This window comes from Aethalodelphis obliquidens, unplaced genomic scaffold, assembly GCF_003676395.1.
Source record: "Aethalodelphis obliquidens isolate GAN/ISIS:26980383/991018 unplaced genomic scaffold, ASM367639v1 scaffold72, whole genome shotgun sequence".
Classification (NCBI taxonomy): domain Eukaryota; kingdom Metazoa; phylum Chordata; class Mammalia; order Artiodactyla; family Delphinidae; genus Aethalodelphis; species Aethalodelphis obliquidens.
This window is the reverse complement of record NW_020838016.1, coordinates 8843784-8869552: the sequence shown is the minus strand read 5'-3', so window position 1 is coordinate 8869552 and position 25769 is coordinate 8843784. Positions and strand designations below refer to the sequence as shown.

At 36.1% G+C, this 25769-nt stretch overlaps 1 protein-coding gene and 1 pseudogene across 3 annotated transcripts in view; one reads left to right on the top strand and one right to left on the bottom strand.

Moving 5' to 3' along the window:
• The window catches only part of RASA2 (RAS p21 protein activator 2), a 116922-nt gene that overhangs the window by 36576 nt on the left and 54577 nt on the right, over positions 1 to 25769 (bottom strand). For all 3 annotated transcript variants that reach the window (XM_027091750.1, XM_027091751.1, XM_027091753.1), the window contains 5 exons: positions 16937 to 17020; positions 15196 to 15268; positions 11834 to 11910; positions 9914 to 10015; positions 85 to 241 (listed from right to left, as the gene is read on the bottom strand). In XM_027091750.1, coding sequence (XP_026947551.1) covers positions 85 to 241; positions 9914 to 10015; positions 11834 to 11910; positions 15196 to 15268; positions 16937 to 17020 — 493 coding nt within the window. The remainder of the gene's footprint in view (positions 1 to 84; positions 242 to 9913; positions 10016 to 11833; positions 11911 to 15195; positions 15269 to 16936; positions 17021 to 25769) is intronic.
• Positions 3727 to 4348, top strand: LOC113612126 (60S ribosomal protein L17 pseudogene; annotated as a pseudogene).

Here is a 25769-nt window from a genome sequence, read left to right as displayed (position 1 = left end):
AACTTGATACTCTGAAATCTTTTCCTCATAATTTACAGAATTATTCTAGCCTTTCCATATTAACACACAAGATTTTTAAAGTACCTGAACATCTGGTGATTTTAGCAGCAAAGTTTTCAAAGGACCATAGTACTCTGAAGGAAGCACACAGTCTTCTGTATAACATATATTTAATCGAAGGGATCCCAGGTCATCAGTTTTAGATGACTTGTTTCCATTGTCTCTTGGTTGTAGCAAGTACCTAAAGTAAAAATAGAATCAATTCTATGCAATGGTAATGGGCCTCAAAGTTGGTGAGGTAAACAAACAGCTAAGCTATCAAAACACTAAATCCAAAAAGTCAACTTAATATATAACGTTAGGATAATTCATTAAATAGCACAGTATTAATTTTCAGAGGCTTAATAGTGGCTGTCTATTGAACTAGAAAGCTAAAAATAGATTTTAATCCAGGAAAAAAAAGTACAGATAATACAAAAATCAAGATCTCAAAAGGACTGAATAAGAGTCTGATTAGCTTGCAGGTTAGGAAAAAAGTAATAAAAAATGAAACACAAAATCCAACATATTATCAAAAATAACTCTTTACCAACTGAATTTAAGAAAGACACATTTGGTTGAAATAGATAAGACATACTACAAGAAGGTATAAGTGATCTCATTTTAAAGTAAATCCTACATTGTAAAAATTTGAACTTATTTTTTAAAAGTCAGTGATTGAAGGTTTATAAATGATTTTTATATTATTAAAGAATTAACAGTACAAATATATTGAAAATGTTTTTATTTGCAAAAATCAGATTTACATGAATTTTTCCAGGTAAGTAAAAGGCAAAAAATATATATGTAAAAAATAGAGGCAGCTTTAAATATTCCAAGGAAAGAGAAGTGTTTAGAAATCAAGAGAAGTTTGTAGGACCAAAACCAGAAATCTAAGTTATTTTTAAAGACTTTCTGTCATGGAAATTTAAAAATACATACAAAAGTAAAAAGAGTAGCATACTGAACTCCCATGTACCATCACCTAACTTCAATAATTATCAACTCAAGGTTATTCTTGTTTTAGCCGTCTCTCTACTCACTCCTCCCATCCCACTCCTGCATTATTTTAAAACAATTTCCAGGTGTTTTATAATTTCATCTATAAATATTTAAGTATATATAACTATAAATATATATATAAGCTTTTAAAAATCATTACTATCCAGTCAGTATGCAAATTCTCCCAAACTTAAACAGTTTTCTATGTTCTATTCAAATCCAAGTTTTATAGATTGTAATTGGTTGATAGCTTAAGTTTCTTTTAACTTATAGATACCCTCTAACCACTAAGAAATCAGGTAATTTATCTATACAATTTTCCAGACTTGGGACTGTGTTAACTCTATCTCCATGATGTCATTTAACATGTTCTTTTGTCTCCTCTGTATTTCCTGTAGTATTGTAGATAGATCTAGGGGCTTGGTTAGATTCAGATTTCATATTCTGGCAAGAACATTTCATTTAGAGTGTTGTGTAGTCCCACCAAGAGGCACTAATGTCTGACTGTTTTCTCTTTTTGTGATATTAGCAATCACTGATGGCCACTGCTGAGAGTCATTAATCTACACAGGTTGCAAAATGATAACTATGATTCTATCATCCCTCCTTCACTCATTAGCTAGAATGCTTTTTATAAAGGAGTCAGTAGTTTTGATATTTACTTTTGATGTCTTCCCCTAACAGACTAACTTGTTTAAAAATAGAAGAGAGGGGGTTTTAATAGAATTCTAGCTTTCAGAAAGATATGATAAAGATATAAAAGAGAACTAGAGAATTAACCAAGAAAAATTTAAAAGATGAAGGAATGGTAATGTAAGGAGAAGAAATTATACAGAAATTATATCACTACCCACAAAACAGGAATTCTTGTCTCAGAAGACCAACCTTCAGAACTTCTAGTCTCTGATTTGAGAAATAATGATTTAAAGAATTTGCCTATGGAAATAATTGGAAATAAGCCTATTAGCAAAAATGACTCTGAAGTGCCTCTAAGGGAAGTCTAGCTGGCTGATCCCCAAGCATCCTGACGTGGGCATCACTTTGGTCAATTTTCAACAATGCAGTGTATGTTCTGTAGCTTTGCAGACTCAGATACCTAGTTTTAACAGCACATCTCAAAGTGAACCTGAATTGCAATGATTGAGCACAGAGACTAATATATTTAAAACAGAAGGCCAATTACTAAATTTATGAAAAGAAATACGGTTGACCCTTGAACAACATGGGTTTGAACTTCACGGTTCCTGGAAGTAATCCCCCATGGATACCGAGGAAAGACTGTACAACAGTGAAATGGCAAAGAGACCCACACTTTTTTGTGACTAATACATTTTATTATGGAAATGTTAATTCACAAAAGTAGGGAGAAGAGTGATAATATTAGTAAGCAACACCCTCACCATCACCCCCATGCACTTATCACTTGGCTTCAACAATTATCACTATTTCCCATAGTGTTTCATCTACATCTCCTACTTCAACTAATACCTTTTTTTACCTGTTAATACAATTGTTTATGTTTGATCAATACATTTTTTACCTATTGGTAAGCTATTTGGAAAGCCAAATTATTTAGCAGAAGGTGCTGTGGTGAGTACAGAGACACAACACAGAGATCTAAGGAAATCTTAAGAATCTCTCAGCTAAGACAATTTTGCCAAGGAAAGAACAATACTTCTAGAACAGAATCCCCTTACCGCTTGACTGTGCTTGAATGGGCAGCAGCCACCCATGTTGGCCTCTTTGGGATACATTTTTATTCTGCCCCTTCTATTTTAACTCATGTTTTCCATATATGGAAGGATAAAATTACTTGTGTTACAGTTAAAACCCAGCCTCCCAGGGACTGTGCCTACCCATCCTAAACAGTGTCCTCATACTCTAGTCAGGTTACAGACTCTGTTTTGGTTTGTTCTATAGAAATTATACTCAGAGGGCATCTCTAATTCCCTTATCTCCGAATTACTGGGGGAAGGAATATGCTTTATCCCTCTGGTACTCTCATAAAACTACAAAATACCCGCAAAATAGGTCTATAGTCGTAACATGGCACATTCTTTGCAGAGGGATTAGGGCAGTGTTATGCCAGTTATTCGTTTTTATGCATACACTGTTCTAGGATGCTCAGGAACTCCAGAAGGGCTTGCTCCTGCCACTCTTTTTAAACCTGTCTCCTTAGGTTTCTTTGGCAGGATAAGAAATTCCTATAGACAAAATACTCCACCCATGTCTACTTGAACAAAATACAGAATTTCAAAATTGCCCTACCCATTCCTTGAAAAGATCATTTTTTTAAATGAGAAGGGACCGCTCAATTTTCTTTTTAATAATATTTTATAAGCAAGGGACACTCAAATCTTTGCTGGCAGCTTAAAACAGAGAATATTTTTGAGTTTTAAACATATTCAAAAATATTTATGCCAAAGTACAAATTTATTATTTTACATTGGTTAAGAGCAAAAACTTTGGAGTCAAAGAGTTTGGTCCAAATCACAGCTGTATGACCTTGGGAAAACTGCTCAATCTCTCTGTGCTTGTTTCCTCACCTCTTAAATAAGGGGTAATAATAGTATCTAACTGATTTAATCCCTAAGGAGGTTATGTAAGTAAAGCACTTAGAATAGTGCCTTGTACACAGTAAATGTTATTTATAAAACATTTATATACATATAACTATTACCACTTAAAATATATTAAATAGCTTTTCCGGTAAACAGCCTGAGGTAACCTCTAAAAATGGTTCATTATTCCCTTGACCCAGAAAACCACAAAAAATCAGGCAAATCAAGAGGTTCAAATCTTCGTGTTCACTTTAAGAACACTCGTGAAACTGCCCAGGCCATTAAGTGTATGCATATCTGAAAAGCCACCAAGTATCTGAAGGATGTCACTTTACAGAAGCAATGTGTGCCATTCCATCATTACAATGGTGGAGTTGGTAGGTGTGCCCCAGGCCAAACAGTGGGGCTGGACACAGGGTTGGAGGCCCAAAAAGAGTGCTGAATTTTTACTGCACATGCTCAAAAATGCAGAGAGTAATACTGAACTTAAGGGCTTAGATGTAGATTCTCTGGTCATTGAGCACATCCAGGTGAACAAAGCCCCCAAGATACGGCACAGGACTTACAGAGCTCATGGTCGGATCAACCCATACATGAGCTCTCCCTGCCACACTGAGATAATCCTCACAGAAAAAGAACAGATTGTTCCTAAACCAGAAGAGGTTGCCCAGAAGAAAAAGATATCCCAGAAGAAACTGAAGAAACAAAAACTTATGGCCCAGGAATAAATGCTGCAAAAAAATAAATGCAAGTAAAAGTTAAAAAACATATATATGTAAAATAACTACACGTAATGTCATTATTTATATAATTATGTACATGTAATTTATTATTTTAAAACATTGTTACAAAAATCTCAATTTAAACAATCTAAAGGAGCCCTGGTGAATTAAGCAATCTTGTATGAATTAGAGCTAAAAAGAAAAACCTCAAGATTTGTTAAGTAGAGGATATCTGGTGTGTCTGAGGTCTAGGGATACAAAAAAAAAAAAAAAAAAAACCTCAAGTATATTTTCTTCAGTTTTTGAATGAAGTGTTTCAGTTTGAAAGAATAAGGAACAGGAAACAAAGAGAAGTTATCAACTGAAAGTGGCACTCAGTTGCTCACATGTATTTTTTTCATTCATAGTTAGACAAAAAAGCAATCCTAATGTTCTCAAGAGTCAGCAGCTTTGACAGCCCCTTAACAGAAGAAAAATCAGCATTTGAAAAATTTTAACAAGGTCTGTATAATTAAAATTGAGGTAGGCAGGCAAAAACTACAATTATTTTTGTATAATGCTGCCTAATCTGGAAAATAACTGTTCAGAGGCACCTTTACTAATACTTAAATGTTATTTCTGGTTCCAGAAAGATAATCATTATCAACAGATTTTTACTAAAGATAGAAGATTAAAGATAGGTGCCAAAATTAGCAAACTACAAAACCAACTCATCTTAAAGTAAATATTAATCTAGTTTTAAATTCGTATAAAGTGCTTATATTGAAAAAAACTCCAACCATGTGTTTTATTTACTTCTTGAATCTTACTTTCAAAATTTTAAATTATAACATGAAAGGATGTTTGCATCTATTTTCTTAATGTTCATTTTGGATTATTTAGGAGGAAATTACTGTGCCAATGTGTACAATCACACAGGGGCTTTGCACATGTTAAGTTCTCTGATACTGATGTAACTGGTGAAATGAGATTGAACTAGACGATCACTAAGGTTCTCTTTATTTATACCATTACAAAACAGTGGAATACTGGTACCAAAAAAAAAAAAAGATGCAGAAATTCTATATGTACTGATGTGAAATAATGGCGATGACAGCAGCAATAACTATAATGATGAGAGCCTGAGTTATACCCACGGTATACCCACTTGTAACTTACTTTACATGAAACCAATTCATCCTCTAACAACTTTGGGAGGCAGGTACTGTTTGTACTATCCCCATTTGATAGCCAAAGAAAGCAAATGCATGCAGGTGGAACAACTTGTCCAAGGTCACCCAGGTAGTTAATGACAGAGTCGGGATTTCAACCAAGGCAATTTCGTTCTGGAGTCCACACTCTTAACCACTATAAAAAGTCAGCAAATACTTACTGAAGTTCTACTAAATTGAAAGTGAAAAAAAGTAAGGTACAGAATATGATACAGTATGTGTCCATTAAGGACCTAATTAAACTCAAAAACTTTTGCATAGCAGAGGAAACCATAAACAAAATGAAAAGACAACCCACAGAATGGGAGAAAGTATTTGCAAACGATGAGACTGACAAAGGATTAGTCTCCGAAATTTACAAACAGCGCATGCAGCTCAATATCAAAAAAAAAATAACACAATCAAAAAATGGGCAGAAGACCTAACCAGACATTTCTCCAAAGAAGACATATGGATGGCCAAGAGGCACATGAAAAGATGCTCAACATCACTAATTCTTAGAGAAATCCAAATCGAAACTACAAGTTATCACCTCACACCACTGAGAATGGCCATCATCAAAAAATCTACAAACAATAAATGCTGGAGAGGGTGGAGAAAAGGGAACCCTCCTACACTGTTGGTGGGAATGTAAACTGGTACAGCCACTATGGAGAATAGTATGGAGGTTCCTTAAAAAACTAAAAATAGAGCTACCAGATGATCCAGCAATCCTACTCCTGGGCATATATACGGGGAAGAACATGGTTCAAAAGGGTATGTGCATCCCAATGTTCATTGAAGCACTGTTTACAATAGTCAAGACATGGAAGCAACCTAAATGTCCACTGACAGATGAATGGATAAAGAAGATGTGGTACATATATACAATGGAATAGTACTCAGCCATTAAAAAAGAATGAAATAATGCCATTTGCAGCAACACAGATGGACCTGGAGATTATCATACTAAGTGAAGTTAAGTCAGACAGAGAAAGACAAATATCATATGATATTGCTTATATGCGGAATCTTAAAGAAAAAAAGACACAAATGAACTCATTTACAAAACAAACAGACTCACAGACTTAGAGAATGAACCTATGGTTACCAGGGGGGAAGGGTGGGGGGGAGGGAGTGTTAGGGAGTTTGGGATTGACAAGTACACACAGTGCTATATTTAAAATAGATAACCAACAAGGACCTACTGTATAGCACAGGGAACACTGCTCAATATTCTGTAATAACCTAAATGGGAAAAGAATCTGGAAAAGAATAGATTATGTATATGTATAACTGAATCACTTTGCTGTACACCTGAAACTAACACAACATTGTCAATCAACTATACTCCAACATAAAATAAAAATTTTTTTTAAATGTGTACATTTGTGTAACGAATGGGAAAGAAGGATATATCCATGTTTGCCTATACTTACATAAAATATTTCCACAATCTCAAACTAGTGGCTGCCTCAGAAGAGGGAAAATGGTTAGCTGGGGGACAGGGGCAGGAGACAGACTTTTACCTTTTGAACTGTGAACCATGTGAGTATACTACCTATTCAAAAAGTCTAATCAAATTCTGTGATCTACATATGATAAAGTTAAAACTAGATATTATCAACACTAATGAGCTAGAATATTAAGATTAGAAAGAATATGCCTGGGCTTCCCCAGTGGCGCAGTGGTTGAGAATCTGTCTGCCAATGCAGGGGACATGGGTTCGAGCTGTGGTCTGGGAAGATCCCACATGCCACGGAGCAAGTAGGCCCATGAGCCACAACTACTGAGCCTGCGCTCTAGAGCCCGTGAGCCACAACTACTGAGGCTGCACGTCTGGGGCCTGTGCTCCGCAACAAGAGAGGCCGAAACAGTGAGAGGCCCGCGCACCGCGATGAAGAGTGGCCCCCGCTCACAACTAGAGAAAGCGCTCGCGCAGAAACGAAGACCCAACACAGCCAAAATAAATAAATAAATAAATAAATTAATTAAAAGAAAGAAAGAAAGAAAGAAAATATGCCTGAAATCCTGAAGGTAACTAAAGCTCTTCCTGAGTTTTCATGTAGTTACCATCAACCCCACAAGGGGATGCTGCAGCTCTACAATTGACAAAGGAGGCTGAGATTTAATTTGACTTAAAAGAAAACTGCATACACATTTTTATATTTCCTTACATGCAGAGAAGTATAAATGAATTAGCAGATGTTTCTATTTCATGTTGTATAAATTTTAATACATACTTTTAGGCAGGTTACTTTTAAAATATTATTAGCAAAAAAAAAAATCTATGGGAATAAAATCAATTTGTTTGTTAGTGTTCTTACATCCTGCCTAGGTAGTTCTACAAATTTTGCCAAATTTGGAGGGCCTCCAAATTTGAAGACCTCTTACTTAAAATAGGGCTATAATGGCACATTTCAAGTTCACTTTGAGGGGCCTTGGGAGGCACAATGACTCACATTTTATTTTGTACCAAGTAGCATGGCATATCATTTTAAAGACTTAATGAACTGAGTTCAGAAATTTTCATTTAAAAATGTATGCTAGGGACTTCCCTGGTGGTCCAGTGGTTAAGAATCCACCTTCCAATGCAGCGGATGTGGGTTCGATCCCTAGTCGGGGAACTAAGATCCCACATGCAGCGGGGCAACTAAGCCAACGCACCACAACTGGAGAGCCCACGTGCCGCAACTACTGAGCCCGCATGCTGTGGAGCCCACACACCACAACTAGAGGGAAGCCTGTGCAGTGCAATGAAGAGCCCGCGCACCGCAACGAAGATCCTGCGTGCCACAACTAAGACCCGATGCAGCCAAATAAATAAATGAATAAATATTTTTTAAACAGTATGCTAATTTTATAGAAGGGGGAAGAAGATTGGCAGGGGTGAATGACAAGCCTCAAATGTTCATCAGTTTTTCATAGTGACCAAGTTTCCATCTATGGATACATTTTGAAAATTACAGCATATAAAACGCTATCATAAAGACTAATAAATCTTAGATCTGCATTAGCAAGAGGTAAAAATAAAATAAAATTTTTGACACTCTAAATATCAGTCTAGGGACTTCCCTGGTGGTCCAGAGGCTAAGACTCTGTGCTCCCAATGCAGGGGACCCGGGTTCGATCCCTGGTCAGGGGAACTAGATCCCACATGTTGCAACTAAAGATCCCGCATGCCACAACTAAAAGATTCTTCATGCCACAATTAAAGATCCTGTATGCTGCAACTAAGACTTAGGACGGATGGATGGATGGATGGGATGGAAGGGAAGGGAGGGGAGGGGAGGGAGGGAAGGAGGGAAGGAAGGAAGGAAGGAGGGAAGGAGGGAAGGAAGGAGGGAAGGGAGGAAGGAAGGGAGGAAGAAAGGGAGGGAGGGAGGGAGGAAGGAAGATCAGTCTACTAGGGAGAACTGTTTAAGGACAACAGAGTCCAAAGTGAAGAATGCCTGACGGCACTCAGGAGAAGCAAAATCCTAAAGGCAAATGAGACTGCTGTCCACAGTAAGAAACATCTGAACACTGTTTCAACTCCTCTTCCAGGCAACTGAAACTGAGCCCTAAAAAGGGGGCCTTAAGAGGCAAATGAGAAAGGCATGCTGTTTATACTCAGTTGAAACCCAAGTCTAGCATGAGGGCTACTGGGCAACCTACTGGAAGGGAAAGGATATACATGCTTTTAAGTGCTGTAGACAGAAAAAAAACAATAGTTTCACACTGATTCTACTAAGGAAACTAGCAGATGTTTAATGTTTAATGTCCGAGCATTAACATGAGTTTAATGTCACTATTAGAAGTCACAAGAAGGTAATATTTAGCCAATATTGAGCCACTAGAGCTCCTGAAAAGTGTGTTAACTGGATCAGCTCAACAACATCTAGATCCTAGGCATTTAGAAAATAACATCAGAGCCATCCATGGTGCATTTCAATGGGATTTGGGGTAGGAAAATCACTGGTGAGATCCCGTAAACAGCTGAATCCCTACAATAAACCTTTTGCTTTCAAACATCCACAGTTCCCATGCCCATTAATAAAGCTTCTGAACTACAGATGCTGATTTGTGATCAAGCATCTTCTCACATGGGCAACTCTTACGTAATGTTCGAAATGTTTTATATTTTTTCTTTAGAGTTAAGATTAAGTTTTTGAACGGGAAAATATTCCTAGGCAATTCAGTTCTTTTATCTCAGTACCAGAGGACAAGTCATAAAACTAATATAATTGTACTTATATTTCTGCAACAATAAATTAATGGCCAAATCAGTTAATGTTAATAACTTTGGGCTTATCCATTAAAAACTTAAAATATGCTCAAAGTAAGCATTTATTTGCATATACAGTGCATGAAAGGGGATGACCTACTATGTAGTTCACTACAATGTTTGTCTTCTTACCAGGCTTGATGAGAAGCATCATTTCTTAACACGTTCACAGGAACCTTAATCTCACCAAGGAAAACATCTTGGACCAGGTTTCCATTGTTCCACAAGTCGATCCTGAAAATTTAAAAACTGGCTTTATTTTTTGCAAACAATGTGTAAGAGAACGCACATGACCAAAAAGCTTCAAATTACTATGATTCATATTCCAGCACTAATTTACGGTTCTGGGTACTTCTGCCATAAGCATCTTTGCCACAGGTGACATCTTTGCCTCAAGCACTTTTTGCTGCAAATATTTTCACCACATAACTAATTGGTCAAAGGCAATTTTGTGATAAAAGATAAGAGAGACATTAAAAAAGACACAAACATAAAAAATAAACAACAAAATTAAAAAGACTTTATTGCAAAATACAAAATTTATTTGAACACATTCAAAATGTGTGTAAATTCATGGCAATGCTGTGCAAATACTGACTCTATTTTGTGGGCTGTACCTAAACGCTTATCTTCCAAGTCTTTCGTTCACAGTATTTCACACGTTGTTTTTGTTTTTGCTTCTTGATTTGTCTCCTCATTCAGCATTGCACTTTTTTCCTAAAATTTCTTCCTTCGTTAAGACAGGTATGCGTTTCCAGACACTAGGATGCATATTGGTTTCTGAGTTTTATACTGAAGCCTCCACACTCTTGTTTGTTCTTGCCATAGTGTCGCACGTCTGCTGATGGATGCTTCGAAGTTCTATGCGAAATGTGGCTTTGCCTCTGTGCCTTTCAGGCCCTCAGCCTCTTTCTCCTCCAATGAGGTGTGTTTCCAAATAAGAAACCAATTCTTGGGGCAAATCACCGTCACTTGTCTGCTCAATGAAGCTATCAATAACGTCGATAACCAGGAGAAATGCTAACACATTTCAACCAGTTGAAACCAACTGTCAACTAGTTATTTTATTTTTCACAGCAAAGCTGACTTATGGCCAATTAGTCATGTGGCGAAAATGTCTGCGGCAAAAATGCCTACGGCAAAGATGCTTGTGGCAAAAGTACCAGACATAATTTTACATGCTTAAAAACAAGAGATGTTAGCATTGTCTTATACCTCACTATCTAAACTAAAAAAGCAGAATACTGCAGTAGCTTTTACTTAAAAGCATAGAAAGTGACTATCTTAAATAATCTAAAAGAAAGCACTTAAGTTTCTTAGTTTCAAAGTCTACACTTTATTTTAACCTGTAAAAATAAGGACTACAGAGTTCCTCTTTTGCTTTTGAGAAAAGAAACCAACACAAGACTACAGTTTCTTTCTCAATTAAAACCAGTTAATATGTAAAGATAGGTGATTTAGAAAAATACATTACCTGATCATTCCAAACATGTGATTAATACACCCTTTAGATGAACACACTGTTAACACCACACCTATACATGCATTTACAAAACTTTCCCCTCCCAAAGAGCATAGATATTTAAGACCTAGGAAATAGCACAAACTTCAAACACATGCACCTGTTGAATCATCTTACAAGACTTCTTACCTCACTGAAATTTCTGTTAGACAGCAGATATGTTAAGAAGAATAAAAAAATTATTTCTAAATTGGCTAATATATAATTACTTTTCTATATATTCTTTGCATTCATTATGCTATGATTTAGAAATTTATGGAGCAATTAAATTTGGGAAAAACTAAAAATATAATAAAATAGGTGAAAATTAGCTCATTTTATTTTTAAAATAAATACACCTTAACTATTAGTACAAAGAAATCGGATTTTGAAAAGATTATTTGGATTTAAATTAGATGCACATTCCTCTAAGTTTCATCGATTAAGTTGCTAAAGAGAATTCTGTTAAGCTTGAGTCACCTTTTACAGTTAAATTTAGGATTTTCTTTTAGCACAGAACATAGCAATTCTGTAAAATCCAAGACACATACCTAATTTCCAGCTTTTCAATGTCCTCCTCTTCTACCTGAAACTGGGACTTTCTGGTGTAACTACTGGATCTGGTTACCTATAAACAAAATATTTTAGTAAAAAAAATTTTTTAATATCTTTTTCTTACATGAACTTTAAAAAACTATCATCCCTAAAATGTTCGACTGTGTATATCATAAACAGAGGAAAGTGCCTAAGTAATATTTTACCCAAAAGATAAATACAAAAACAGCTATGGAAGTAGCAGAGTGGCAAGAATAAGGTGGCAAAAAAAATATCAAAATCAACCTTACCTCCATACCCTTCCTTATCAACTCAATCTATGGCAACACTGGGTTCTCTGGCTCATATGTAATCTCTTGGTGACTCAGAGTAAAAGTGTTCTATTTCAGGGAAGCTGCATAGGCTAGGAACTGTCTGAAGACCTTCCCACATTTCTCAAGATACCAATGCCACCCGTACACTTCCTTCTCACATTTTTACCAAAAACATCAAGGCCGTTGGCAGGAACTTCCTCAACTACTGTCCACCTGAACATGTCCGTTCCCACACAGGCCTGTTTACTCGATGAGTGTTCTCATCCTCTTCCAAACAAGACGATGAGATGATCCTCCTCTTTTCTAAGACTGCTCCGTCCCCACACAGTATGCAGTAATAAGCACGCAGTAAACATGCAGCAAGCATTCGATCTATTTTAATTACAGCTTTCTTGACCAGACTGTTCACCTCATTCAAGTCTAAGAAAAATTCTCCCCTTAAATTATGGTCTTCCTATCTCTTTCCTTTCACAGACAAATATCTCAAAACTGTTACCCATCCTTACAGCCTCCACTTCCTCACCACCCACTCACTAGTTACTCACTGCAGTAACTCCTTATAATCCGGCTTCCTCACAGATCACCCTCCCCAAACCCCTCTCTTAATCATCAAGTCTGATGATGAAATTCTTGACCCCTTTATCTGGACAAGTGACCATACAACCATACTCCCTTTTCCCAGAGCTACTCTGGTCTTTTGAGTTTACCCAGCACTATCCTGGCTACCTTCTGCTCTCTTTGCTTCTTCCTCTGGTACTTCTTCCTCAGAACCTATAAATATGGGTTTTCTCCAGGGTTTTATATTTTATTTTGCTCTACATACGTACTGCATAGTGCTGTACAAAGTGCTTTCACATCCATTATCTCTTTTGTTCATCAGAACACTGCCCTGAAGCAGGCAGGGCTAGATTTATTATCCTCATCTTGAAAATGAGGAAGCTGAAGTACAGAAATTAAGAGACATACTCAAAGTCAAATACATAATATGTGGCAGAACTAACCTTCTTCACTTTTTTCCTTTATTGTATACCTCTACTCCTTTGGCTTTCTTTCCTGACTTGCTGTAAGCAATTCCTGATTCTTTATCTACAACCATCACCCATCACAGTCATGAACTTCCTATGGGAGGATTTTACATATCTGAGTCCAAGCTCATTATGCCCCAAACTGAACCACTTACGTTTTCCTTCTTAACTTTTCTATTTTTCCAGATTTGAAATCATGAAGACAACATTTGACTCCTCATTTTCTCTCTTCTTCTATAACCAATTTGTTATCTCGCCATCTGCAGTTTCTTTCTCATCCATCTCTTCCTCTCATTTCCATATTACTTCTCTTGAATCAGAGCCCCCCCTTTCTGCTTTTTCCTTTTTTAAAAAAACACCTAAGCTACAACAGTCTCTTGATCTCTGTTCTCTCTCTCAGCCATCTGGCCCACAGATCATGGTTAATTCTTCCCAAAACAGTGCATTACTCATTACTTCCAGGTTCAAAAACATTCAATGGCTAACACAGCACTTCAGCCTGGCTCTCAAGGCCTTTCATTAGTTGGTCCTACTCTTATCTTTTTAAGCTTAGTTCCCATTATTCCCTTTTAGTCAAATCACTACTTGCTACTCTTTGGACATAACTTTCTGCTTTTCTGTCTCTATGTCTCTGCTCAAAATGTTCCTTCTCTAATACTCTTTCCTCTGGCTTAACTCACTTAAGAGCAGAGCTACCCAGTATCTACTACTGCATTTTACTGCTGAGTGTATGCACACACATGTACGCTTTGGGTCTCCTGCTCTCACTAGAGCACAGAGATTGGACTTTTATCTTTATAATCAACTCAACAAAGGGCCCTTTGAATGAATGGTTCAAGGCCTAATATGTATGCTTGCATATAGCAAAGAGGTCAGGTCTTGACTGTCAAAGGACCATCTGCTTGCTGCTGCAAGTCGCCCCTTCTTGGTTTTCTCCAGGCTAGATGTAACAGCCATTTGTAAGTACAGAACAACTGAACTGAGCAAGTCCTGAGCCGGGAAATGGGGCGTCTCACACTGGTGCACTTTCTTTTGTTTTCTTTCTTCCTTGCCTCCACCCCCCACAATTCCTCCTACTTCAATCTTGGCATTTCTTCAACTGTGTTCCCTTATTAAAGTACAGTAAGCAGGCATGGCTAGATGTGCCCTCGCTCTTTTCACTTTGAAACATCAAGAAAAACACACACAAAAAGAAGGAAAAGCACAAAATGTAACTCTTTTTTTCAAATCTTCCTTACATGGTAATCTCAACTGCAACATGTTCTATGGGTAGAACACAATCTTTTAGAATACAGTTTGATTATTTTTGTTTTTTTCCTATAGTTTCTAATAATATGAAAAAGCATTTATTTAACAAATGCTCCACAGTAGAGAACTCCAAAGCACTGTATTTTGGGCAACTTCAAGGCAGCTGAAGTTCTCTAAGAAAATAAGCATGTGTCCACAGAGTGATTTAGCTAAAAAGAACTTAATAATAAGGCCTTAATCATATAATATAGTCTTGAAGCATTTTCACATTTGAACCTCCTAAAAACGCTGAGTTAGGTAGGGATGCTACTGTTTTCTCTTACAAAATTATCCTTTCACAAGATAAGAAATTTGAGTCTCCCATGTAGTGATTTGTTCAAACTCAACTGGGACCAGAACCCAGATCTACCAAGTGATATCGTACTTATTTAACTAGTGGTTTTCAAATAATATTCTGCAGAAGAGTCCTGGGGCCACTGCATGTTAGGTCAGGGGCTGGATAAGGTAGGGTTCTGTGTGAAGGGGGTTGTGATATTGAGGATGACTGAAGAGTAGGTGTGGTCCTAGACTTCCCCATCTTCAAATCAATCACAGCTCTGCCGTTATTTGTTTTATGCACTGGGCCTCTACTGTGTTACACTGTGGTTCTACTGCTTAGAAATGCTTAGTTGCATTAGTTAATAAAATTATGACTATGGCCAGAATTTGAAAAAAAGAAGTAAATCAGCATTCAATATTCAATGTTAACATTTAAATAAAACAAAATGTTACCTCAAAATAAAAGATTTCATTAAACTGCGGATTGCTTGTTTTCTTCTTTACTTTTGTCTTCTTTTGGTCATTCCTGTTCCAATGTGGTAGAGTTTTACCTTGTAGAACTTAATAGTACACAATTATAAAACATGCTATTTCCAACCAGGGAGCCTGACCTCTTTCTGTTTAACTGTTAAGATGACTCGGGGAAGGCAGTAGCTTTAAATATTACTTGGGGGAAAAAAACTGAGGTGTCTCTAAAACTTCAAATCAAAGAACACACAAATTTTGTATATCTGATATATGCCAAGATTATATTATTCTATGGCTATACTAGATTGACTGCCAAGCTTACTTCAGGGGTTTTTAATAACACATTCGATTATACAAGCAACTCGAAATAAATGGTAGAAGGAAGACAATGAGATTCAGAGTACCTTTATCTATGCTGAAAACTACCAGAGGAACACGAAAAGCATTCTTAGTTTACTTCTTGGGCTTCAGCCACAATGTGGCTTTTTAAAAAAAACTTTTAATTTTGAAATAATTACAGATTGAGAGGAGGTTGCAAAGAAATGTACAGGGAAGTCCCATGTAACCTTTCCCCAGCCTCCGCCAATGGTAACATCCTCCAAATGACAGTACAATATCAAAACCAACAGTGACTTTTTAAAACAAATTCACAAGCCAAATAATTTCTATCTGTACATTACTAAGCAATTACACTAAAGGATCTATCAGGTATTGATTATAAACAAAAACCAAAACCAAAAACAGCTCAACTAGATTAAACATTTTTAACACACAAAACTCAATCCCTCTGATAGTATGAATGTTATAGGATTGAGTATCTGCTTTTAGCAAACAGGTCAGGTTTATATTTTTAAATATAAAACCATCTATAATAATAATAGGATACTATTGTTTGAGAACCCAATAAGTACCAGGCATGGTGCTTTACATACATAGGGACAAATACATTTTTCAAAGTGACTTACTGGTGATTTTCTAAAAAATAAGAATACATAGCTTGGGGTTGGGAAGAAGAAGTGCATGTCTATGTGTATATACATGTGCTTGTGTAGAGGGAATAGTATGCTCTTTGTTTCCTGACTCTAAACCTTCAAGTTGTAGACAAATTTCAGACTAGTCAGGCTCTGAAAGAAACCATAATGAAATTATAAAACAGAAAATACTACAAAGTGTGATAGATTTTCCATAAATTATCGTAAGTAATTAACATCAATGATACAGTGCACTTCACCATGTTCTGGTACTTCAGCAGTTTGTCTACAGCTTGGAATTCTCTCTGTACAGCACAGATGCCATGAGAAAAAAGGTATTTTTAGTCCTGAGTTGTTTTCCAGATAAAAATATAGAAATTCCTTTGCTATTTTGAACTAGCATTTATTAAAACAGGATTCTACCTGCAATAAGATCTAAGACATTTGAAACTAGGAAGGCTGATGATGAATGAAGGTCAGGTTTATGTTTTAAAGTACATTTTAACTACTATAAAACACAGGTTGCTTCCCATAGCCTAAGAGTCTGGCAGATTTGAAATGGCACTCATTTTCTTTTATAAAAATAGGAGTTGGTTGTTTGCAAGTGAATAATAGAACTAACTGAAGATTTTTCTTTCAAAGCATTCGTTACTTTGTGTCATAAATAGCTATTTAGCAAGTTCTCTTAGAACTTTAATTTTGTAATTGTTAAACTTTAAAACTTAAAAATCTGATACTAATTCAATAAGCATTACCTAGAAGGGCCCACAAGAGAAACTGTTGCATAAGGGTCACAGCTTTGTCCATTTATGAGAGGCAACCCATGGCATGCCTTGACACTAAGGAAGAATAAAGAAAAATTAACGTTATTATATTCAAGTTAAACAACATAAAACATTTATATTCAAGTTAAACAACCTAAAACATTATCTTTAAATACGAATTAATACATTCAAAGGGTTAAAATTGTTTTCCACATGTCTGAAGTTGTATGCCTATATACCACCTACCCAAACATATGTACATATGCATTTATTTACTTTTGCTGTATTTCCAAATAGGACTAAACCACCACAGTCAGTACTGAGACTACCAAATAATATTTGGATATACACAAGGTCTATCCAACAAGGTACACGCTGTGGTTTGATAATAACATTAAAACTACTGTGGCTTCTAAAAAGGAAAAGAAAGCTGTGTGAACCTTAAAGGAGACACTACAAACCAAGTCAAATCTGTGGCATCATATCCTCTGCTAAAGCATGAATGAGAAACAAGGAAACAACTGTGGTTTCCACTTAAAATCTGATTCATAAATAAAGGGCAAGCCACATACAGTTCTGCAGCCTCTTATTCTGACTCTCAGTAACAGCTCCTGCATCATTCTGTAGAAAAAGTTTTAGACCATAAAAACCAAGGTCATCTCATCCACTCCATGACAACAGTCATTGGTATTTACAGAGAACACAGAATCTGACTTAATGACCTGCTCCTCAAATTTTCTCTTTATTGAGTTCACGAATTTAGTTTAGCAGCTAAGGGTGTACATTTCCCAGTGCCTACAAGAAACTCATGAGTGTTAGTGAAAAGTATTCTTTGTTGAAAGATGTGGGCTATTGAGCAACATCCTAATTTCTCTCCACAACCCACAGATCATATACGTGGGTGAGGAGCAAATGGTGTGCTGCCGAGTAAAGAAAGAAATGATAATATGACTCATTTCTATTAAATTGGGTATTAAAAATCAAATTTAAAAAATTTCTGAAACTAACCGAAGAAAGTACAGGCCAAGATAACAATTCTGATTATTGATGTCAGGCCTGGGTACAGTCAAATTTTCCCACTGTACATACTGTTTGAAATTTACACTTCTCAGGCGAAACCTCAAAATGATACCCATTTTGATATAGTATGTGCAGTTTACTATTTATTTTCACAAAATGCATCAAACTCTCACAACTGCCTTTAAGAAGGGTATCATCATGCATTTTTAAAGAAGAAAGTAAGGTTCAAAAAGCTTACGTGAGAAAGTAACAAAATAAGGCTAAAGAGGTAATACAACTTGTAAGAAGTGGGCCGAGACTCAACTTCTACTTTCTTAACCCCATTTCTAAAATTTAAGTCCTCCTACAGTCCCACTGTGCCTGAATATAGTGTATTACTTTCCTTCTAATACCAAATTTATCTCATGTAAACACTAATTATGTAAAATCTTAATCATAAAAATTCACTACAGTTTTATGAGGTATAAAAACACTGAGAGGACTTCCCTGGTTGCACAGTGGCTAAAAATCCGCCTGCCAGCGCCGGGGACACGGGATCGAGCCCTGGTCCGGGAAGATGCCGCAGAGCAACTAAGCCTGTGCGCCACAACTACTGAGCCTGCGCTCTAGAGCCCACGAACCACAACTACTGAGCCCGCGTGCCACAACTACTCAAGCCCGCGTGCCACAACTGCTCAAGCCCACGCACCTAGAGCCCGTGCTCCGCAACAAGAGAAGCCAACGCAATGAGAAGCCCGTGCACTGCAACGAAGAGTAGCCCCCACTCGCCGCAACTAGAGAAAGCCCACGCGCAGCAACAAAGACACAACACAGCCAAAAACAAACAAACAAATAAATATATGTTTTAAAATAAAATTTTAAAAAAATGAGAATAATGGGGACTTCCCTGGTGGCACAGTGGTTAAGAACCTGCCTGCCAATGCAGGGGACACGGGTGTGAGCCCTGGTCCAGGAAGATCCCACATGCCGCGGAGCAACTAAGCCCGCGGGCCACAACTACTGAGCCTGCGTGCTGCAACTACTGAAGCCCACGCGCCTAGAGCCCATGCTCTTCAACAAGAGAAGCCACTGCAATGAGAAGCCCACTCACCGCAATGAAGAGTAGCCCCCGCTCGCTGCAACTAGAGAAAGCCCATGAACAGCAATGAAGACCCAACGCAGCAAAAAATAATGAATAAATTAAATAAATAAATTTATTTTAAAAAAAGAGAAAAATGCTGTTCAGTATACAAACACTTCTATAAGAATACCCACAAACCAAAAAAGCAATACCCACAGTCCAAAAGTGTGAGTCTATAAAAAAAATCAGAAGTACTCTTAATTTTTAAATCTAAGTATAAAAATTGGGTTTTCTAACACACAAGTAGTATTATTAAATACATATTATTTTATTTGCTACGTACGTTATGAAATAATTTTCCTAATTACCTAGGATACAACTATTCTTCTAGTTGGTAAATCAAGCAATTTCACATCATAAACCATGGATACGCAGAAAACGAATGTTAAAATAACCTTAGTATGCTAAATTATCTTGTATTTTATTTATATGTGACACATAATGTATTTGATATTGACACATTTTTTAGGAATTACAAAGGAAAATAAGTTTAGTCCAAACTTGTTTATAATACAGAATGATCTGATTGTTTTCCTTGGATTTTTTTTTTTTTTAAACTAGAAGACAAATACTAACTTCTACATACAGGAGTACATAGTACAGGGAGTAACAGGGAACAGATTTATCCTCCCACCTCAAACACTTAAAAAAAAAAATGGGTAGTATCAGCAGCTCAGGACAGTGACCTCTGATGGGGGGAATAAACAAAGTGAGCCCTCTAACTGTCCTAGCCTACTGTTAGATGGTCTCCCTGAGAAGAAAGAAAGGGCTGTCAGCTGGGGAAGGCCAAAGTGACTAGAGTTCCCAGGGCAGAGTACTGGAGGAAAGAAAGCTGCACAGAAAGAAAGAAACCTCCAGAGAGCTACAAAAGAACTGGCCCCCCGACCCACCCATACCCGGAGTCTCCAGCTGAGTGCTGATAAACATATACATGTGAGGAAACTATCTGAGGCTGGGGAAAGAACCATTAGAAAAGAGCAGAGGGAACAATTCCAGAAGCCCACAAATGACTAGCAAGAGATCCCAAGGGCCACAGTAAAAAGCTGGTAATTATGGGTGCTGCCTCAGTAGTGGGAAAATATTAGCCCCAGACTAAAGGCCACTCTTGTTCCATCTAACAAAGCTTATAAGCAAACCACAAATGAACCAAACTATTTCCAAGTAACTAAGTCTTCAAGTATATTCATAGGAATACAAAAATATCCAGCAACTTCACAATATCTAGCATCCAATAGAAAATAACCAGGAACACAAAGAATCAAGAAAATACAACACATGATCAAAAAGAAAAACAAATCAATAGTAACAGATCCAGAGATGACACAGTTGATAGAATTAGTAGACAAGGACATAAAAAAAGTTATTATAACTATATTTCATATGTTTGGTAGAGACACAGAAGACATTAAATTTTGAAACTGTACAAGGTTTGACATGAAAAACACTGAGTGGCATTAACAGAAGATTAGATACGGCAGAAGAAAAGATTAGTAAACATGAAGACAGAGTAACAGACACATCACATAGTTATGTAAATGGCCTAAGCATGCCAATTAAAAAGGAGAGATTTTCAGATTGGACAAAAAAAATTATACACTGACTTTAAAACTCCTTTAAATATAAGATAAAATTAAGTTAAAAGTAAAGAAAGTGGAAAAATATAAACCATACTAATACTAATTAAAAGAAAGCTGATTTAATGGGTAATGACAAACCAAATGTCCATTAGCAAGGGTCTAGCTGAATGAATGATAGTATCTATAGGATGGAATTCTATGTAGTTGTCAAAAAGAATGAGGTAAATCTCTGTTCCCTAATTACTCTGCTATGGAGTGATCTTCAGGATATATTCTTAACTGAAAAAAGAGGAAGTTACAGAACTCTTTACTCTGTGTAAGAATGGAATGAGAAACATGAATATATTCTAATTTTTATTTATACATGTGCATATATTTATTTGCTTATACTTGTAAAAATACTGGAAAGAAAGGCCAAAACTTTTAAATATAGGAATTAGTAGGGTAGAGGACTGGGAATGGACTTGTTCGAAGATACCTTTATATAGTTTTGAGTTTGGCAACATAGTCAACTTTTATATTTCAAAAGTGAGATTAAACTCAAGAAATAACCCTTACAAAGTAAACAAAAACAAACCTGAGAAACCACTAAAAAAAAAGGGAATTAGTTCAAAGGACTAGAGCACAGTATTTGATTCTATATCCTTAGTGATATATTCTATATTCTTAGAACAAACAGCAGTAAGACCTCTGAAACTTCATTCAGTAACCTAATTATCAGTGGTAATACTGGTATTATTATTTTGAATCTATTGTCTATATCTTCGAAGATAATGTAAATAAATAATTATGTTAAGTATTTATGTAAAGTTAGGGATTAAGATTTTCAATGTTAGAGGAAAGAGATACCAGTATAAAATCAAAGTTAGATTTAAAATCTTGTAATATTAAATTAAGAAACATGAAAAAAAGGAAGAAGGCAAGTAAACCAGCCAGCCAGGCAGCCAGAGTGGCTATATTAATATCAAAGCAGATTTTGCAACAAAGAATATTACCAATATTAGAATAAAGAGGGTTATTTTATAATAATGAGTTCAATTTATCAAGCAGACATAAAAATCCTAAATGTTAAGTCCCTATTATAGCTGTAAAACAAATGAAGCAAAAACTGATAGAACTGCAGGGAGAAACTGACAAATCCACAAATAGTTGGCGATTTCAACACCCAATAAAGCAATTAAGAATGAAAGTTTAAACAATACTGTCAACCAACCTAACATAATTAACATTTATAAAAAACAGTGTATCTACCAAAAGCAGAAAACACTCTTCAAATGCACACAAAACATGTACCAATATAAACTATATTTTGGGGACAAAAAATAAGTTTTGGTAAACTTTAAAATATTCAGATCATACAAAATATGTTGACAACAGTGGAATTAAATGAGAAATCAGCAACAAAAAGGTATCTGGAAAATCCTCAAATATTTGGAAACAAAATTAACTTACCTCTAAATAATCCCATGGGTCAAAAAATAAAAGAAAAATTATAAAGTATTTTTAAATGAATGAAAATGAAAACTCAGTATATCAAAATTTGTGGGATCCGGCTAAAGTAGTACTTAGATGAAAATGGATAGCACTAAGGAAAGAAAGATTTCCAATCACTGACCTCAGCTTCAATCAAAAGAAACTTTAAAAAGAAGAGCAAGTTAAACCCAAAATAAACAGAAATAATAAGAGTGAAAATCAATAAAAGAGAAAACAGAAAATATATAAAAACAATAAAATCAAAAGCCATTTCTTTAAGAAGGTCATTAAAATTGATAAACCTCTAGCTACACTGATAAGGAAAAAAAAGAGTGAAGACACAAATTACCAACATTAGGATATCAGCATGAAGTCTACACATGTTAAAGGGATAAAAAGGAATAACTGAACAACTTTATACAAAGAATTGTACAACTCAGATTAAATGGTCAAATTCCCTGAAAGATACAAACTACCAAAATTACTGAAAAAAAAATTTTTTTTGAATAATTATGTATCTATTAAAGAAACTGAATTCCTGGTTAAAAACCTTTCCAACAAAAAACAAAACAAAACAAAAACATTCCAGGCCCAGATGGCTTCACTTGTGAATTCATATATTAATCATATAAAAAATAAATTACATCAATTCTATAGAAACTCAGAAAATCGAAGAGGAGAAAATACTTCCCAATTCATTCAAAGAGACCATTAATATCCTGATTCCAAAACCAGACAAAGACATTACAAGAAAAGAAAAGTACAGACCAATATCCTTCATGAACAGAGATGCAAAAATCCTTAACAAAATTTCAGCAAATCAAAGCCAGCAATACATGACAATGTTAACACAACATGACCAAGTGGACGCTGGCTTAACATACAAAAATCAATCAACAAGATTCACCATATTAACAGATGAAAATAAAAAAAGCATAAGATCGTTTGAATATCCATCCCTGATAAAAATTCTCAGCAAACTAGGAACAAAAGGGAACTTTCTCAACCTGATGAAGGATGGCTAACATTGTACTTACTGGTAAAAAAACTGAAGGTTTTCCCCCTAAGATAAGGAATAAGACAAGGATGTCTGCTCTCACAACTTCTACTCTGGTACTGGAGGTTCTGGCCAGTACAATAAGGTAAGAAGCAGAAATAAAAGGTATCCAGACTGAAAAGGAAGAAGTAAAACTCTATTCATAGAGGACACAATTGTCTATGTACAAATTCAATGGAATCTATTTTTCAAAAGCTAGTAGAACTAATAAGTGAATGTAAGAAGGTTACAGGATACAAAACAATTTTTTAAATTTCCATATAGTAGCAACAACCATATATTCAATTTGTCTCAAGTTTCTCTCCTCAGGTTCTTTCCCTCAGCCTGTTTCTCTAATATAAAGATCACTGCCTGGACTTCAAGTCACTCTGTACCTATCTAATTTTTCTGTTTTTTTCTCCAAATTTCTTGACCACCCCACTCACTCCTCACCCTACTGAAACCCAGTTTTTTCTGCATTTGTCATTCTATGGACAGTCTCCTCATTAAGGTCCCCTGAGTGTCATCCTCTCACTGGACTTCTTAGCTGCATGCAATATTCCTGATCACTCTCTCCTTGAAACGCTCTTCTCTCTTGGTTTCCTTGACCCTCACTCTCCTAACTTCCCTCATGTCACCTATCTGTCTCCTTCATGTTTTCCTCACATGTTTTTCTACGTCTACTGCTGGATTTGCTCTCAGTCAACTGCTCTCTTTATGCTACATAACCTCCCTTAAGCCTACTTCTATCACATCTATTCTTATGGCCACAACTACCATCAACCATACATTTCTATATGAGATCTCACCACAGAGTTAAAGATTTTTATATCTAAATGCCTGATGGAAATCCCTACCTAGATGTTCAAGAGCAGCTAAAACTCAACTCATTACCATCTCTTATTAAAGCAGCTTCTCTTCCCGTATTTTCTCTTCATTGTGTATACCACCACCACCAAGCAACACAATCTAGAAATCTACAGCCACACTTAAATTCTCCTTCCTCCTCACTTTCTATATCTAATCAATCAGTAAGTTTCAGTGATTCTACTCTTTAAATATTACTTCATCTGGCCTCTTTTCTCACATCTGCAACTGTTGCTCTGGCACAGAAGCCATCACCTCTGACTTGGATCACCCTAACACCCTTCAAATTCACCTTTCTATACTTACTGCTGTCACAAATCTGATCTTTCTAAAATGCAAATTTGTCCATACTCTATTGTCTACAATCTTCCAATAGTTCCATAAGCTCATGTAAGTTTTATAAGGTCAGATGGTACATAAGCGGCTCTTAAGATCTAGCTCCAGCCTATTTACCAATTTCTGACCAATCTTTGACTCAAGGTTCATATATTAGGCAACATCAAACTGCTTTTAATTATACACACACACACACAACACCATGCTGTTTCTCGCCTCCATATTTTTGCCTATACTATTCTTTCCTTCTGGGGAAAAAAAAACACACCTCACTTTTTCTAGGCAAGCTACTTTCTCTTCATCCTTTAAGAAGACAGTGTTACCTTTCGTCATTTAATTGTTTTAAAATTTATTTAGTGCCTATTAAGTGCCAGATGCTGGAGCCATGAGGTGAAAAAAGACAAACATGGCCCCTGCACTCATGGAGCACAGAGTCTACCTGAAGAAAGAGATAACAATCAATAAATCAAAAATAATAATAATTAGAAATAGTGGCAAGTGCTATGGAAGAAAAAGAACAGGGTACCCTATTTTAGAGTAAGTGATATTTAAGTTGAAACTTAAAGGACAAGAATGAACCAGTTAGAAGAAGAATGGGCATAACGGCATTCCAGGCAAAAGGAAAGGCAAATGTACATCTCTGAGCTGGAAGAGTAATGTCACATTTGAAGAAGTGAGAGAAGGCCAGCAAGCATATGAAGAGGAAGCACGCCACAAAATGAAATCAAAGAGGCAGGCCGGGTCACTGGTTCTTATGGGCCACGGTAAGGAGATTGGATTTTATTCTAAAAGCACTGCAAAAATCACTAAGTGCTTAAGCAGGGGACTGCCATGATCTAGTTTATGTTTCAGAAGACTGCTCTGGGCTGCTTATAAAGAGAATGGATTGCAGACTGGAAGACCAGCTAAAAGATTATTGAAATAGTCAAGGTAAGAAATGACTGGTGGTTTGAAATAAGGAGATGTCAGAAAGTATTATGAAAAATTAGAAAATTCAAGAAAAATTTTTATAGAATCAGTAAGAAATAGATCCAATCTTGGGGGACAGAGAGGAGAAAAGATTTTAAGTGACTCCCATATTTCTGCCTTGAGCTATGGGGAGGAGCTGGACAGATACAAGAATCAATACTGCAGCTTTAAATGTGTTAAATTTGCAATGCTGTGAGACATCGAAGGTAGGCTGACATGTAAGTCTGGAGTTAGAAAAAAGACCTGGGTTGAATGCATAAGGTGTACACAATTTTTTAAAAACGTTTTATTTTGCAATAATTTCTGACTTCCAAAAAGTTGTTAAATAATATGCAGAGTTCCTGTATACCCATCACCCAATGTTAACATTTTGTGTAATCAGAGTAGAATTACAGAAGCAGGAAACTAACATTGATACGATGTTAG